At 48.1% G+C, this 14922-nt stretch overlaps 1 protein-coding gene across 1 annotated transcript in view; it reads right to left on the minus strand.

The window, feature by feature from the left end:
- The window catches only part of stard9 (StAR-related lipid transfer (START) domain containing 9), a 383628-nt gene that overhangs the window by 230274 nt on the left and 138432 nt on the right, over positions 1 to 14922 (minus strand). The window contains exon 8 of the mRNA XM_059649369.1: positions 2190 to 2259. Coding sequence (XP_059505352.1) covers positions 2190 to 2259 — 70 coding nt within the window. The remainder of the gene's footprint in view (positions 1 to 2189; positions 2260 to 14922) is intronic.

Raw genomic sequence — 14922 nt, forward strand, 5'->3', positions numbered from 1 at the left:
TCCTCGTAAGACAAGCCCTCCAGTCCAGGCAGTATCCTGGTAAACCTCCTTTGCACCCTCTCCAAAGCCTCCACATCTTTCCTATAATAGGGTGACCAGAACTGGACACAATATTCCAAGTGTGGTCTCACCAGGGTTTTGTAGAGCTGCAGCATAACCTCACGGCTCTTAAACTCGATCCCCCTGTTAATGAAAGCCAAAACACCATATGCTTTCTTAACACCTTAACCATTTGGGTGGCAACTCTGAGGGAGCTATGCACTTGAACACCAAGATCCCGCTGCTCCTCCAGATGGCCAGCATGGACAGGTTGGATCAAAGTGTTGGTTTCTGTGCTGTATGACTCTGTACTCCCTCCCAAGTGTCAGCAGGACAAGACATATCCAGGGTTGATGATGGTGTAGCCTGAGACATTGCTTGTAAGATATGATTCCACCAGTGTTACTCTGTCAGGCTGTTGCTTGACTAAGTCTGTCAGACAGTTAGGAAGGAGGACTTTTGCAGAATCGATGAGAGCTGTATTCACCATCTCCAATGTCTATGTCAATGCCCAATGGCCCAATGGTTTGAATTCTTTCTTTCATCTTCATAGCGAGTTAGATACAACTGGGTGGTTTGCAAAGTCATTTCAAAAGGCAGTTAAGAGTGAGTCTATAATCACATGCTGGCCATACGAAGTGTGGATGTCAGACTTCTTGTCTGGAATAGTTTCGATAAGAGTCTGAATGGACTGTGAATTTTAACTCTGTTTTCTGTTTCCACAGATGCTGCCAAACCTGCTGAATTTCTCAAATGCTTTCTGTTTTTACTTCAGGTCACCAGCACACAAAGCATTTGGCTTTTGTCTGAACATTTTCCACCATTTGTTTAAAAAAAAACTTCTGCCTCTCCCATATCAGACATGAGAGCATATGCCAGACTACTCTGATTTGTCATTTTCCTAATTTCAAATTTCATGCAAACACAGTCTAAAATGTAAACTAGCTCACTAGTTTAATTCTCAAAATGGTGCCTGCATCTGTTCAAAACTCAGTGGATCTGAAAATCTGGCCCATAGCCCACCGATACCAGGAAAACTTTTATGATGATAGGCAACTACAATTATAGATCAACAGTGCACCATCAGCTCAGCTAATATACTTAAAATAGAACAGATATGATTGAGGTGCTTTTCAATCAGAGTTGGAGAGGAATACGACATTGAAGAGAATGGAAGACACATTAGAAGGTGACAGAAAAGAAAATGGGAGAACAGGTCTTAAAAAAGATAGATCGGTGCAAATGCAGCCTAGATAATGGTGAAACTCAGTGGACTCATAGTGGATGTTATTTTGTAGCCTATCCTGAGAAACAGAAACAGATATATTGAAGGGAATAGAAGGGCTGCCAGTGCACTATTTGAAGGTGATGGAAGGGATGAAATTGAAACAAAGTTAACAAAGCGCTTCGCAGTTTGGAAAGGGCATCAAGAAAGTATTCAAAGGGAGAGCCCCTGAGAAAGCGGAAACAAAATCCAGTTACGCTAATGCCCTTTATCCTTAAGAATTAATTGGAGTGGTCAAAGTCATGAAGCAGTGTAGATAGAGACAAACCACTCTTCAACCAGAGGATAGTGGTTTAAGATAAGGGACAAAAGACCAGAGGACAGATGAAAAAAACCAAAGATCTGTGGATGCTGAAAATCTGAAACAAAAATTTAAATTTCCGCAGAAACTAAAGCCTGTTCTGAAGAAAAGTCACTGTATCCAAAACATTAACTCTGCTTTCTCTCTGCAGATGCTGCCAGACTTGCTGAGTTTCTCCAGCAATTTCTGTTTCTTGTTTTTTGTTTCTTCTACTCATCAAGTTGTGACAATCTGAAATCTGCTCTCTGAAGTTGGATGCAAATCCAATATCAAGTTTTCGAACTGTTTACCAATATTTGAAGGGAAAACATTTGGAGAGCCTTTAGAATCAAAAGAGCCAACACAAAAAGCATGATTTTCAGAGCCTGTATCTGAGTTGTACCATTATATAATCAGATATTGCTGCTAAGTTGCTCTTTGATACAAATAACAGAAATTTTAAAAAATGCTGGCTTACACAGTGAATTAAAAATCAAACAGTATGAAAAATCCTACAAACTAATCATTTAGAGAAAATTTACACCAAACTCTAAGCCAGAGGTAAAGTCACATGAAAATCACTACCTGTTTGAATTCCCTTCCTCCAAAAGCTCAACAAGTTGCTTGTAGTCTGATACCAAGTGCTGAGATAATCCTGTGGAAATATTAAATATCACCACTTAAAGTCTATGAGAGCAACAAAACAGTAAACGTGGCAGGGATTGTGAATCCAGACAATCAATCCATATTACATGCTTTTATAATTCATTTACCATTCTGTTTCCAGCTTAGATTTACCGGCACTGTCTGCCATTCTGAATTGCAAAGTGATGACAGGCAACATGAAGCCAATAGTCTTTATCTCTGATTCTATTTGTACACCAAGCAATAGCAGGGCCTCCTTGAAGATAAGATAGGGGCGGCATGGTGGCTCAGTGGTTAGCACTGCTGCCTCACAGCACCAGGGACCCAGGTTTGATTCCAACCTCGGGCGACTGTCTGCGTGGAGTTGGCACATTCTCCCCGTGCCTGCATGGGTTTCCTCCAGGTGCTCTGGTTTCCTCCCACAGTCCAAAGATGTCCAGGCTAGGTGGATTGGCCATGCTAAATTGCCCGTAGTGTTCAGGGGCGTGTGGGTTATAGGGGGATGGGTCTGGGTGGGATGCTCTGAAGGTCAGTGTGGACTTGTTGGGCTGAAGGGCCTGTTTCCACTCTATAGGGAATCTTAAAAAAAAGAGGAAGAGGAAACTGAAGGGACCAACAAACCAGCATTTTTTCTTTCATATCACAAGATGGAACGTTTCAGAGTTATATTGGCACAGACTTTCATCACATTCTTGGCTAAGAATAATGGATTCAAAAACAAATGATAGTTTCAGGCATTTTGCTCTCTCATTTGTCTTCGCTCTAGAATGAAGCCCTTCGACCCACTGAGCCGGTGCAGTCAAGCAGTGTATTCCAGATTCTTGTCATCTTTAACTGTTTTGCCAATCGCCAAAACTGGTGTGCCCATTAAAAGGCCATTCTCCTAAACTTATTATAAGTGAGAGATTTACATTTATGTCACAAAACTGAAAGGTAGAGTTGTTACATAATTCTACGCTGTTAAATACATCGCTCAGAAAAATTAAAATCTGCTTGAGAAAACCATCAGCTCAAGATTATGTCAAGTCTTATTTCTGGGAACAATGAACTAATTAGCTACTTCCTGCCCTCAACAGGATGACTTAATATCCGTGCACAGATGTCAAATGTGGCTTGTTCCAAAACTCAATCTCCTGTTTGCTGATAATAGCTGGCTTGATTCCAGTAGCACTGTTTGTGTGATTGCATCAGCCAGTCAAGTAAAATTTTCTCTGACCATATAAAGAACTATTAAAACTAGTAAGGCTTCTGACTTGGTATCTTGTTTGAGTATATGGAAATGCAAAGTTGGAATCTGTTTAATACGATATCTGACTTTAACAGTACTAGATAGGTAAACCCCTTATGTGTCCCACAATTTCATGGCAAGTTTCTTTTAAAGGATGCTTTCCTGTTGTTTAAAGTCAAGAGGTTCCTGTTCATTACATGCATAGAGCTGACAAACATTGCAATGACTCAGAACGGCTCCTAAGGTTGCGTAGTAAAAACAATTAAAGTGCACTCAGTTATGTGGAATGTGTCACTGGAGCCCCAACTTTCCAAACGTAAGAATATTTTGTGTCTGTGCAGACATATGTGGATGCAGGAAGACAGAACGAAAAATAAATCAGTCACCGTGAGGGAAAATTTGCCTTGCTGCATTATTACAGTGGGATCTTAGCACAATCTAAGCATGCAGTGGGAATATAGCAAATGACCTGTCAATTGGAAAATTGGGTCAAGTTGAATGGGATTTTTTTCCGGTTGGAAAGATGTAATTACTTGGGTGCCACAGGGTTCAGTTCTCGGGGCCTGAACTAATTATAAACTATGTTAATGACTTGCATGCAGAGATAGAAAATTCTACAGTCAAATTTGCAGATGACTCTAAAATAATTGGGGCAGCAAGTTGACATAAAGTAGTAAGAAATTTACACATGGTTATGGATAGGTTAGATGACTGGCCCAAAATTTGGCAGATGAAGTTTAATGTAGATAAGTGTGAAGTCATCCACTTTAGTCAGAGGAATAGAAAGACAACTTACTACCAAATGGAGAGAAACTTTAGAGTGTTTCAGTGCAGAGGGATCTGGGTGTCTTAGTGCATGAATCACAGAAAATTAGTATGCAGGTACAGCAGGTAATAAAGGAAGGCAAACAGAATATTGGCATTTCATCATTGAATCATCATCAAATCTGAATCATCATTGAATTCCTACAGTGTGGAAACAGACCCTTCAGTTCAACAAGTCCACACCAACCCTTGAAGCATCCCACCCAGACCTATCTTCCTATAACCCACTTAAGCTACACATCCCTGAACACTATTGGCAATTTAACATGGCCATCCAGCTAACCTGCACATCTTTGGACTGTGGGTGGAAACTGGAGTACCTGGAGGAAATCCACACAGACATGGGGAGAAGGTGCAAACTCCAGACAGTTGCCCGAACCTGGGTCCCTGGTACTGTGAGGCAGCAGAGCTAACCACTGAGCCACCATGCCACCCATTTATTGGAAAAGGAATAGAATATATTTAGAATGTAAGCACAGCAGTGTTGCTACAACTGGAAAAGTCATTAGAGAAGGTTACAGTTGTTTTGGAGGCAGTTCAAAGGGGGACTTTAAAGGTGAGGGATTTGTCTTATGAGGAGAGATTGAGCAGTTTAGACCAATATACTCTAGAGTACAAAAGTATTCACTACCCGAGAATATGGTAGATGATAGAACACTGAGCACATTTAAGGGTTATAAGCAAAATTTTTATTTCATAGACGGTTGAAGGATTATGGAAGACGGGTAGGATGAGCAAGTGAGGGTGAGATAAAACCTTACATACAAATGAGGAAGGACGCCACTTTGATTGGGACAACACATCCATCCTTGGACAAGCCAAACAAAGACATGCACGAGAACTCCTAGAAGCACGACATTCCAACCGGAACTCCATCAACAAACACATTGATTTGGAGCCAATCTACCATCCTCTGAGAAAAAATACAGGAAATGACATCACCAACCCAAGGAAACCTAAACAGATAAATAGAAAGCGGGACATAACACCAGCGCTTCATCAGAGGCTCACTGTTGATGCTCCCTAGAATGGTGACGAAACATCTGGGAACGAACCTGCCCGCACAGTGAACCAGCTTACATCCGGAACAAAATAAAGACCCACTCTTTTGTGGACCGAGAAGAGGAGAGCACAACTGTGTTGGAGATGGAAGGAACACATCGGGTTGGCTGTGCACCCTAGCAACCGGTGGATCTTAATGCTGGCTTCGGCCTAACGCTGGTTCGGGGAGCAGCCAACCTGCAACGATGGCTGCGGCGAGTGCTCGTGCCCCAGGTCAGGGGGTCCGGAACACCATCCACGTTTCCGTGAAGAAGGTGAATGAAGGTGCACCTGTGGACCGCACCTTCTTCGTGAAGAGGGTCCTGTTGGACTGTTGTGGGTTCACTGCTGCGGACATTTACTGCCTGCAGGATTTCCCTGGAGGAGGTTTCTGCGATGTAACCTTCAGGAGTGCCAAGCTTTGCAAGCGCTTCCTGGAGGTTTTCAAGGAGAAAGGAGGTGAGGGCCCCCTCTCTGTATTGACCGCTGTCCCGCTGTTCGTGATGCCGGTGCAGAGGAGCCGTATGGTGACTGTATACACGTACAACCTGCATGTGCCAGCAGTTGACGTCCTGACCTTCCTTGGAAGGTACGTGAAAGTGGAAGGGGACCTAACCAACATCATGGGCCCCTCCGGGATCTGGACCAGTAAGAGGCAGGTCAAGGTGACGCTGAGGACGGGCGCGGACGGGAACATCATACACCCACTGTCCAGCTTCGCGATTGGCGGGAGCAAGGGCTACCTGACCTATGCAGGGCAACCTAAAGTCAGGTCACGTGGCGGCCGACTGAAAAGCCACCATCTGCAGGGAGAAGGCACACCTTGCAAAGGATTGCCCACAAGAAAAAAGCTGCAACCTTTGTGGGGAAGCGGGCCACCTCTATAGGGCATGCCCGCGGCGGGGGACCACCTACGCCCAGGTCGCTGGCAAGGGCAATGTGGGGCAAGCCACTCCCCCCACCCCGGAGGAGAGGAAGGCACCAGAGCCCTGCAAGGACCCCACTAATGTGCAGGAGGACCCAGCCCCACAGGATGGACCCGAAGCCAGCAAAGCACCCCTGCAGGCTCCGCTTCCCCCGACAACCCGGAGTCGATGGAGGAGGCAACAGGTGACCCAGGGGAGTGGACGACAGTCCAGAAAGCGAGGAGGAAGGCGCGCCGGCGGGCCCAGGCACTGCAACCATCAGGCGGGAAGAGGCAGCTACAGGGGGGCTATAAGAGCTCCTCTGACGAGAGAGATTCGGAGGAGGCCCACCCAAAGCAGAAGCTAAAGATCTCAAGGGAGAGGGAAAGCAGCACCACACTTCCAGGTGACGGGAGGCATCCTGAGGCTCCCTCCGACACCCAGCCATGTGCTGCTGGGGCCCTGGAGGGCCCCCCGGAACTTTCAGGCGGCAAGGAGGAAACAGCGTGTCCCCAGCCTGGCCCAGAGCCGGACTCTCCTGCCTCCGTACCTCCGACAGGGGGATGCCACCCGGAAGGCAACACGGACGGTTTCCTCAGCCCGGAGAGCGTCCAGCAGTTAGCCCGGGCAATAGGCATGAAGGGATAGATGGAGGGGCTGGACCTTGGACTTGGGGAGGGTACTGCGGTCACTGCCCGCAATGGGGGTACGAGTTGCGAGCATTAATGTGCGCAGCGTCAAGTCCACCACAAGATGTGTGTCCACGTTGGCCTACCTGACCACCGTCAAGGCAGAACTCCTGTTTCTGGAGGAGTGCGGGATACCGCACCTCGGCAGGTACGGGAAATGGTCCGGCGCCTGGACCTGTGGGCCTTCGATCTGGTCGGGGGGTAATGACTGTCGCTTCTAGGGCCTGGCTATTCTGCTGCGGGGGCGCAACTTCACCACCTCTCAAGTTCAGGAGGTGGTGGGGGGGAAGCGCCTCCTAGTGGCTGATGTCACCTACAGGATCGCTCCCCTGAGGCTGATCAACGTGTACGCCCCAGCGGTACAGAGTGAGCGGGTTGGCGTCCTGCAGCAGCTTCCACCCCTGCTGGCTACATCCAGGCTGGTCATCCTAGGCGGAGACTTCAACTACATCATCGACGCAAATGGAAGATCCGGCATGGGGACAGCTGGTGGGGGGAGTCAACTAGACATCACGTCCAGATTCCTGATGGGCACAGTGCAGGACACCAAGCTGCTCGATGTCTTCAGCACCCCTGCAGACGGAGCGCAGCGGAGATACCCCTGGTGGCGGCCAGACGGGTCTATCCGCTCAAGGATAGACTTCCTGTTTGTGTCACGGGCGTTCTCGGTCAGGTCCACTGGCGTCGAGCCGGTGTTCTTCTCTGACCACTGCCTCCTGCTGGCCAACTGTCACTTACAGAATGACCAGCAGGCCGGCAAGGGGACATGGAAGCTCAACACGACTCTGTTGACCCCAGAGAACGTCGAGGAGCTTAAGAGGGAGTACGCTGGTTGGAGAACCGTGAAACCCCTCTTTGAGTCTCCGGGTGACTGGTGGGAGATGGTGAAGGAGAACATCAAGAGGTTCTTTGTCCTCAACGGTGTTTGGAAGGCGACAGAGAGGCGGGGAAAGCTGTCGCGAACTCCAGAAAAGGGTGCAGAACCTGCTCCTTCTGCAGTTGATGGGGGTCGATGTCACAGAGGACCTCCACGAGGTGAGGAGCCAGCAAGCCTCGCTCTTCGCCGCGGAGGCTTCCAGGATAATCTTCCGGTCCAGGGTCCGCTCCGTGGAGCAGGACGAGACGTGCTTGAGTTTCTTCTTTCAGAAGGTGCACAAAGACAGCTTCTGTGCTTAGCTGACTGAAGGAGGACGACGGCTCGGTGATGTCGTCTCGGCCCGACATTTTGAGGATCAGCAGATCCTTCTATACCGAACTGTACGACGCGAAGCCCACGGACAGCACGGCCTCCGAGTCGTTCCTGTCGTCTATCACGGAGGTCTTAGACGATGGCACGAGGGAGTGGCTGGACCGGCCGATATCCCTGGACGAGCTGACCAGAGCCCTCAAGTCCTTGGAGAGGAATAAGATTCCCGGGACCAACGGCTTACCAGTCGAGCTGTATTCCGCTCTGTGGGACCTGGTCGGCCAGGACCTGCTGGAGGTGTACAATAGTGCACTTCAGGCAGGGCAAATGTGCAAGTCCATGAGGAAGGGCATCATCACCCTCATTTACAAGAGGAAGGGGGAGGGGGAAGAAATTAAGAATTGGCGTCCCATTTCACTATTGAACGTGGACTACAAAATCCTGGCCAAGGTCATAGCCAACCGGGTCAGGTCTGTCCTGGAGTCGGTGATTCACCCTGACCAAACCTGTGTTGTGCCGGGCAGGAAGATCGCTGAGAGCCTTGCGCTCATCAGGGATACGATTGCCTACGTGCAGGACAGGCGGGTGGACACCTGCCTCGTCAGCTTGGACCAGGAGAAGGCCTTCGACAGGATCTCTCATGCTGACATGAGGGACGTCCTCTCCAAATTGGGGTTCGGGGAGGGCATCCACAATTGGATCCGGCTGCTCTACGCCAACATCGTTAGCGTAGTTTCGATCAACAGGTGGGAATCGGACAGTTTTCCCGTCAGATCTGGAGTCAGGCAGGGCTGCCCGCTCTCTCCTGCCTTGTTCATGTGCTGTGTGGAGCCCTTCGCCGCATCCATCAGGAAGGACGTGAGCCTGAAGGGCGTGACTATCCCAGGCAGCGGAGGCCTTCAGGTCAAGACCTCCCTGTACATGGACGATGTCGCCGTCTTCTGCACCGATCGTCGGTCGGTGAGTAGGCTGTTGGACATCTGCGGCCAGTTTGAACTGGCCTCGGGTGCCAAAGTCAATAGGGGTAAGAGCGAGGTCATGTTCTTCGGGAACTGGGACGACCGCTCCTTCATCCCCTTCACCGTCAGGACAGACTACCTGAAGGTGCTGGGTGTTTGGTTCGGTGGAGCTGGGGCGTGCACTAAGACTTGGGAGGAGCGTATCACCAAACTGAAGGAGAAGCTGGGCAGGTGGACGCTCCGGTCCCTCTCCCTCACGGGTAAGAACCTGGTTGTCAGGTGCGAGGAGCTTTTGGTACTGTTGTATGTGGCGCAGGCCTGGTCTATTCCCTGGACCTGCGCCGCTGCGGTCACCCGGGCCATCTTCCACTTCATTTGTGGGTCGAAGATGGACCAGGTCCACAGGGATACCATGTACAAAGACCTGGAAAATGGGGGAAAGGGCGTACCGAACGCCACCCTCGCCCTGATGGCTACCTTTGTGTGCGGCTGCATCAAGCTGTGCATAGATCCTCAGTACGCAAACACTAAGTGTCACTACTTACTGAGGTTCTACCTGTCCCCGGTGTTGCGAAGGATGGGCCTGGCCTCGTTGCCACGGAATGCTCCGAGTAGTTGGACCATTCCGTACCACCTGTCCTTTGTGGAGAAATTTTTTGAAGGGAAACACCTTTGACCACAATGCCGTCAGGCAGTGGTCAGCACGTAGTATCCTCGAGACCCTTCGGGAAAAGGAGAGGGTGGATCCCGTCGTGTGGTTCCCCACGCAGACTGCCAAAGTCGTTTGGCAGAATGCCTCATCGCCAGAACTTTCAAACAAGCACAAGGACATTGGCAGAGCCCCTCTCACTGCCAGCCAAGCAGTGAGATCCTTTATGCATGCCCGGAATCTCTGTGCCACTGCACGCTGCCCTCAAGGCGGCTGCAGGGGGGACGAGACTGTCGATCACCTCCCTCTGGAGTGGGCCTGTGCGCAGGAGGTCTGGAGGGGGATGCAGTGGTATTTGTCGAGGTTCGTCCCCAGCAGCTCCGTGACACGGGACTCCGTGCTATACGGGCTGTCTCCCGGAACGCACACCGAGACCAACATCAACTGCGCCTGGAGGACCATCAATGCGGTGAAAGATGCTCTTTGGTCTGCCTGCAACTTGCTGGTCTGCCAGCAGAAAGAACTGACCCCGACCGAGTGTTGCAGACTGGCGCACTCCAAGGTCCAGGACCACGCGCTGAGAGACGCACTAAAGCTTGGGGCAGCCACTGCCAAGGCGCGGTGGGGAAAGACCACCGTGTGAAACCCCTTGTCCAGAATAGAAAATAGGGCCCTATCTGGTAACTGGGCCCAGCTGGCGCCTTCCCCAACTGGTCAGGGGGCCAACGGGGACTGTGCGGGGAGACGACTGCCAGGGTATTTTCTTTGCTTTGTTTTTTTCTTCTTCTTTGTTTTGTTTTTGCCTTTAGTTGGTGTACGTACCCCCGGCTAACCCGGAGCGGCTTGCTTGACTGGGTAGGTGTATAAATGTTTTTTTTGTACATTCTATGAATAAAGTATATTTTTTCAAATAAAAAAAAGTGACAAAATGTCTGAAAACTAACCTTCCAGCTCAGCAAGCAAACACATCCACAAACTCAACCTGAGCTACAAATCTTCTCAAAACTCGTCAGCCACGACTGCAACAAATGGTGGAACAGGCTTGAGGGGCTGAATTGCCTACTCCTGCCTCTAGCTGATAGGTTTTTCTTTCTCTTAAAAGAGAAATATGATCATTGGAATTTTCAAGCTGCAGCACATTCATTCCAATTGTTCAGAACACAGCTAAATTGAGGACATCAAAACAGATGTTTTGGAGATGCTGCTGAAGGAGCAGCTAAATGTGGGCATCCCACTCAAAACTGGCCAAGGGCTGAATGCCCAGAAACCCACTGCTCTGTCACTGATATAGCATAGTTACTGGCAGGCATCTTTACAATATAAATATTAAGAGGTGCTGGTATTGGACTAGGATGGATAAAGTCAGAAGTCATATGACACGAGGTTATAGCCCACGGGTTTATTTGAAATCACAAGCTTTCAACGCACTGCTCCTTTGTTCGGTGGTCCTCAAGCCTGTAATTTCAAATACAATTTGGATTATAACCTTGTGTTGTGTGACTTCTAATAGTACAGGTGAGTTAAATTGAATCAATTTGATGAGTAATTACAAGAATTAATCCTGGTGGTGACATGATAGTTATACCCATTCAAATTTAATTTATGACATTATTGGACGTAAATTTTCCTTTTCTTATTCATTGACAAGATATTGGTGTTGCTGTATAAGCCAACATTTGAATCCAATCCCCCTTTGCCCTTGATGGTGAGCTGCCTTCTTGAACCAGTGTCGTGGATAATCCCACATTGTCATGAGAGAAGAGTTCCAAGATTCTGATCCAGCAATGGTGAAGGCATGGTGATCTATTTCTATACCAGGATGGTGAGTGGCTTGAAGGATGCTGAGTATGGTGTTCCCATGTATCTGCTCCCCTTGTCCTTCTAGATGATGGAGGTCATGTGTTTGGAAGCTGCTATGTAAGAAGCCTTGGTGAATTCCTGCAGTGCGTCTTGTAGGTAGTACACACTGTGCTTCTCAGCATCAGAGATGGAGCAACTTAATGTGTGCAGAAGTGGTGCCAAACAAGTGAAAAGACAACTAGCCATTTGGATAAATAATGGGCTCGAAGGTAAGAAATAGAGGATGGTGGTGGTGGGTTGCTTTACGGACTGGAGGCCTGTGACCAGTGGTGAGCCACAAAGATAGATGCTGGGTCCACTGCTTTTTGTCATTTATTTAAATGATCTGGATATGAGTATAGGTGGTATGGTTAGTAAGTTTGCAGATAACACCAATATTGATGGTAAGGTGGATAACGAAGAAAAGTTACCTCAGGGTACAACAGGACTGTGTTCAGGTGGGCTGGTGGGCCAAAAGTGGCAGACGGAGTTTAATTTAGATAAGTGTGAGGAGCTACATTTTGGTAGGGCCAATCAGGACGGGACTTATATACTTAGTGGTAAGATCCTTGAGAATGTTGTCAAGCAAAAAGACCTTGCAGTGCAAGTTCATTAGTTCCTTGAAAGTGGGGTCTCGGGTAGACAGGGTAGTGAAGAAGGTGTTTGGTATGTTTGCCTCTATTGATCAGTGCCTTGAGCATAGGAGTTGGGAGGTCATGTTGCAGCTGTACAGGGTATTGAACAGGCCACATTTGGAACACTGCATTCAGTCCTGGTCTCCCTGCTGTAGGAAAGATGTTGTGAAACTTGGAAGGTTTCAGAAAAGATTCACAAAGATGTTGCCAAGGTTGGAGGGTTTGAGCTATAGGGAGACACTGAATAGGCTGGGGCTATTTTCCCTGTGTTGGAAGCTGCAGGGTGGCCTTATAGAAGTTTATGAAATCATGTGGGAAATGGATAGGGTGAATAGTAAGGATTTTTCCCTAGAGTGGGGGAGTTCCAAACTGGAGGACATAGGTTTAAGGTGAGAGGGATAGGATTTAAAAAGGACCTAAGGGACAACTTTTACACTCAGAAGGTGGTGTACGTGGAATGAGCTACAAGAGGTGGCGGTAGAGGCTGATACAATTACAACATTCAAAAGACAGCTGAATAGGTATATGAATAGGATGTGTTGAACTGGATATGGGTCCAACGATGGAAATTGGGACAGGATCAATTTAGGATATCAGGTCAGCATGGACAAGTTGGGCCGAGGGGTCTGTTTCCATGCTTTACATCTGAGTCTATAATCTTGCTTTGATGATCAACTTACAATCACTGTGGTCAAAGTCATTAAACTTCCTAGGTATGATAATGCAACACCATGCTTGAATTGCTGGTTTGTAAATTTCAAGACATATAAGAAACAGAGATACTAACCTTAGCACAAAGAAAAAAATAACCATGATCTTTGCTGCTGGTAGAAGCATGGTGACCCATACTGAAAGAGTACACTGCATGGATTGCTCCATAAGACTATCCTAAGCAAGCAGGCAGCAGGAACCTTTGGTTGGGATGGTGGGGTTTTGGGGGAAATCCCTCAAATGATCTGAAAAGCTTTTTTCCCCCTCTTTTTCAGATTTTTCTTCCTCATTTGCCAGGAGTAAGGAATATTTTCTTTTTGTTCTGTTTTTGACACTGTATTTGGTTTAAGGAACTGCTGTTATTTTTCAGTCTAGGAAATAATTGAGAATCTTCATAAAATCATAGGATCCCTACAGCGTGGAAACAGACCATTCAGCCCAACTAGTACATACTGCCCCTCCGAACAGCATCCCACCCAGACCCATTCTCCTACCCTTGCATTTCCCATGTCCAACCCACGTAACCTAACCTGGGCACTATGGGCAATTTAGCATGACCAATCCACCTATCCTGCACATCTTTGGACTGTGGGATGAAACCAGAGCACCCGGAGGAAACCCACGCAGACACAGGGAGAATGTGCAAATTCCACACAGACAGTCGCCCAAGGCTGGAATCAAACCTGGGTCCCTGGCGCTGTGAGGCAGCAGTGCTAACCACTGAACCACCATGTGGAATCAAACAAACTTCCGATGAAGTGCCATTTTGAGGTATGCAGATTGTTCTAATAAAATTCCCTGCCTTTGTAGCATTACATCAGTTTAAACAGCACAGACGAGGTCACTCCCCGACTGCCATAGGACACTGTCACACACAACAAAATGCGTTTCCATTCAGGTTTCAGATTTAAAAGTACACCCTTTCACAAATCACATTAAAAGGATAGACCAGGACATTCTGGTTACGTGAAATATAGATAATAGGAGTATAACCCTTATAAAGTCTGAAATGCTGGCACTGCTCCCAATAAACTGAAATACACTCACATACCAAAATGCATAAATCATAGTTTTCCTCTTACCCACAACTAACAGCTGGGCTGGCTGTTTTTCAAATCCGAACATATGGCTAAAGTAATGCTGCTGAAAGGCTACACTGCCTTTGACTACAACATGAGGCTGCTTAAAATAGAGTTTATCAGGATACAAGGGATTCCCACTACTACAATAACTATTACTTCTGAACAATAAAAATACACGGCCAATGGTCCGGTGAGTTAAAAACATGCACGCAGTTTGGCCAACAGAGGGCACATTAACAAAAACAGGAGCAAATTGAGGAGAATGATACTCTTTCTGGCATTTCAAGCCAGGGAATAGTCAGCCACCAGCATGTAAGGTCATAAAATAAAAGAAGCTCAGCCTCCTGGTGAAAAGTCCTTTACTGTCAATTCATCCCCCAGTACCAGCTTCCAGAGTTGAGAAGTTCCAATGGGTTATGACTGATTTTAAATATGACAACAAGAGAGATAAAGAGAGCAAAGAGGAGCTGGAGACAATGATAGAGGAGAGCAGCCAACAGAAAGTGGGGGTAGGGACAGCAAGCGAGTGACTGGACTGCAGTGAGTGAGCAAGGGGAGAATGATCAGGGGACAGGCGGGGGGGGGGGGGGTGGGTTGTTTGCGGAAAGGGTTCGTGAGGCGGGACAAGGAAAGGGATTGAGTGGCAGGAGGGTGAGGGAAATGATCAAGAGGTGGGGGGATGGCGAGGAAGAGGATCGAGAGGTAGGGGGGATGCGAGGAAAGGGGCCGAGAGGTGGGGGGTCCCCAAGGAAAGGGATCAAGGGGTGAGGGCAAGGAAAGGCGTCGAGTGGCAGGGGGCATGAGGAAAGGGATTGAGAGGTTGGCAGGGGGGCATGAGGAAAGGGATCGAGAGGTTGGCAGGGGAGCACGAGGAAAGGGGTTGAGCGGTGGGGGACAAGGAAAAGGACCGAGAGGCAGGGGAGA

Source organism: Stegostoma tigrinum, chromosome 10, assembly GCF_030684315.1.
Source record: "Stegostoma tigrinum isolate sSteTig4 chromosome 10, sSteTig4.hap1, whole genome shotgun sequence".
NCBI lineage: Eukaryota > Metazoa > Chordata > Chondrichthyes > Orectolobiformes > Stegostomatidae > Stegostoma > Stegostoma tigrinum.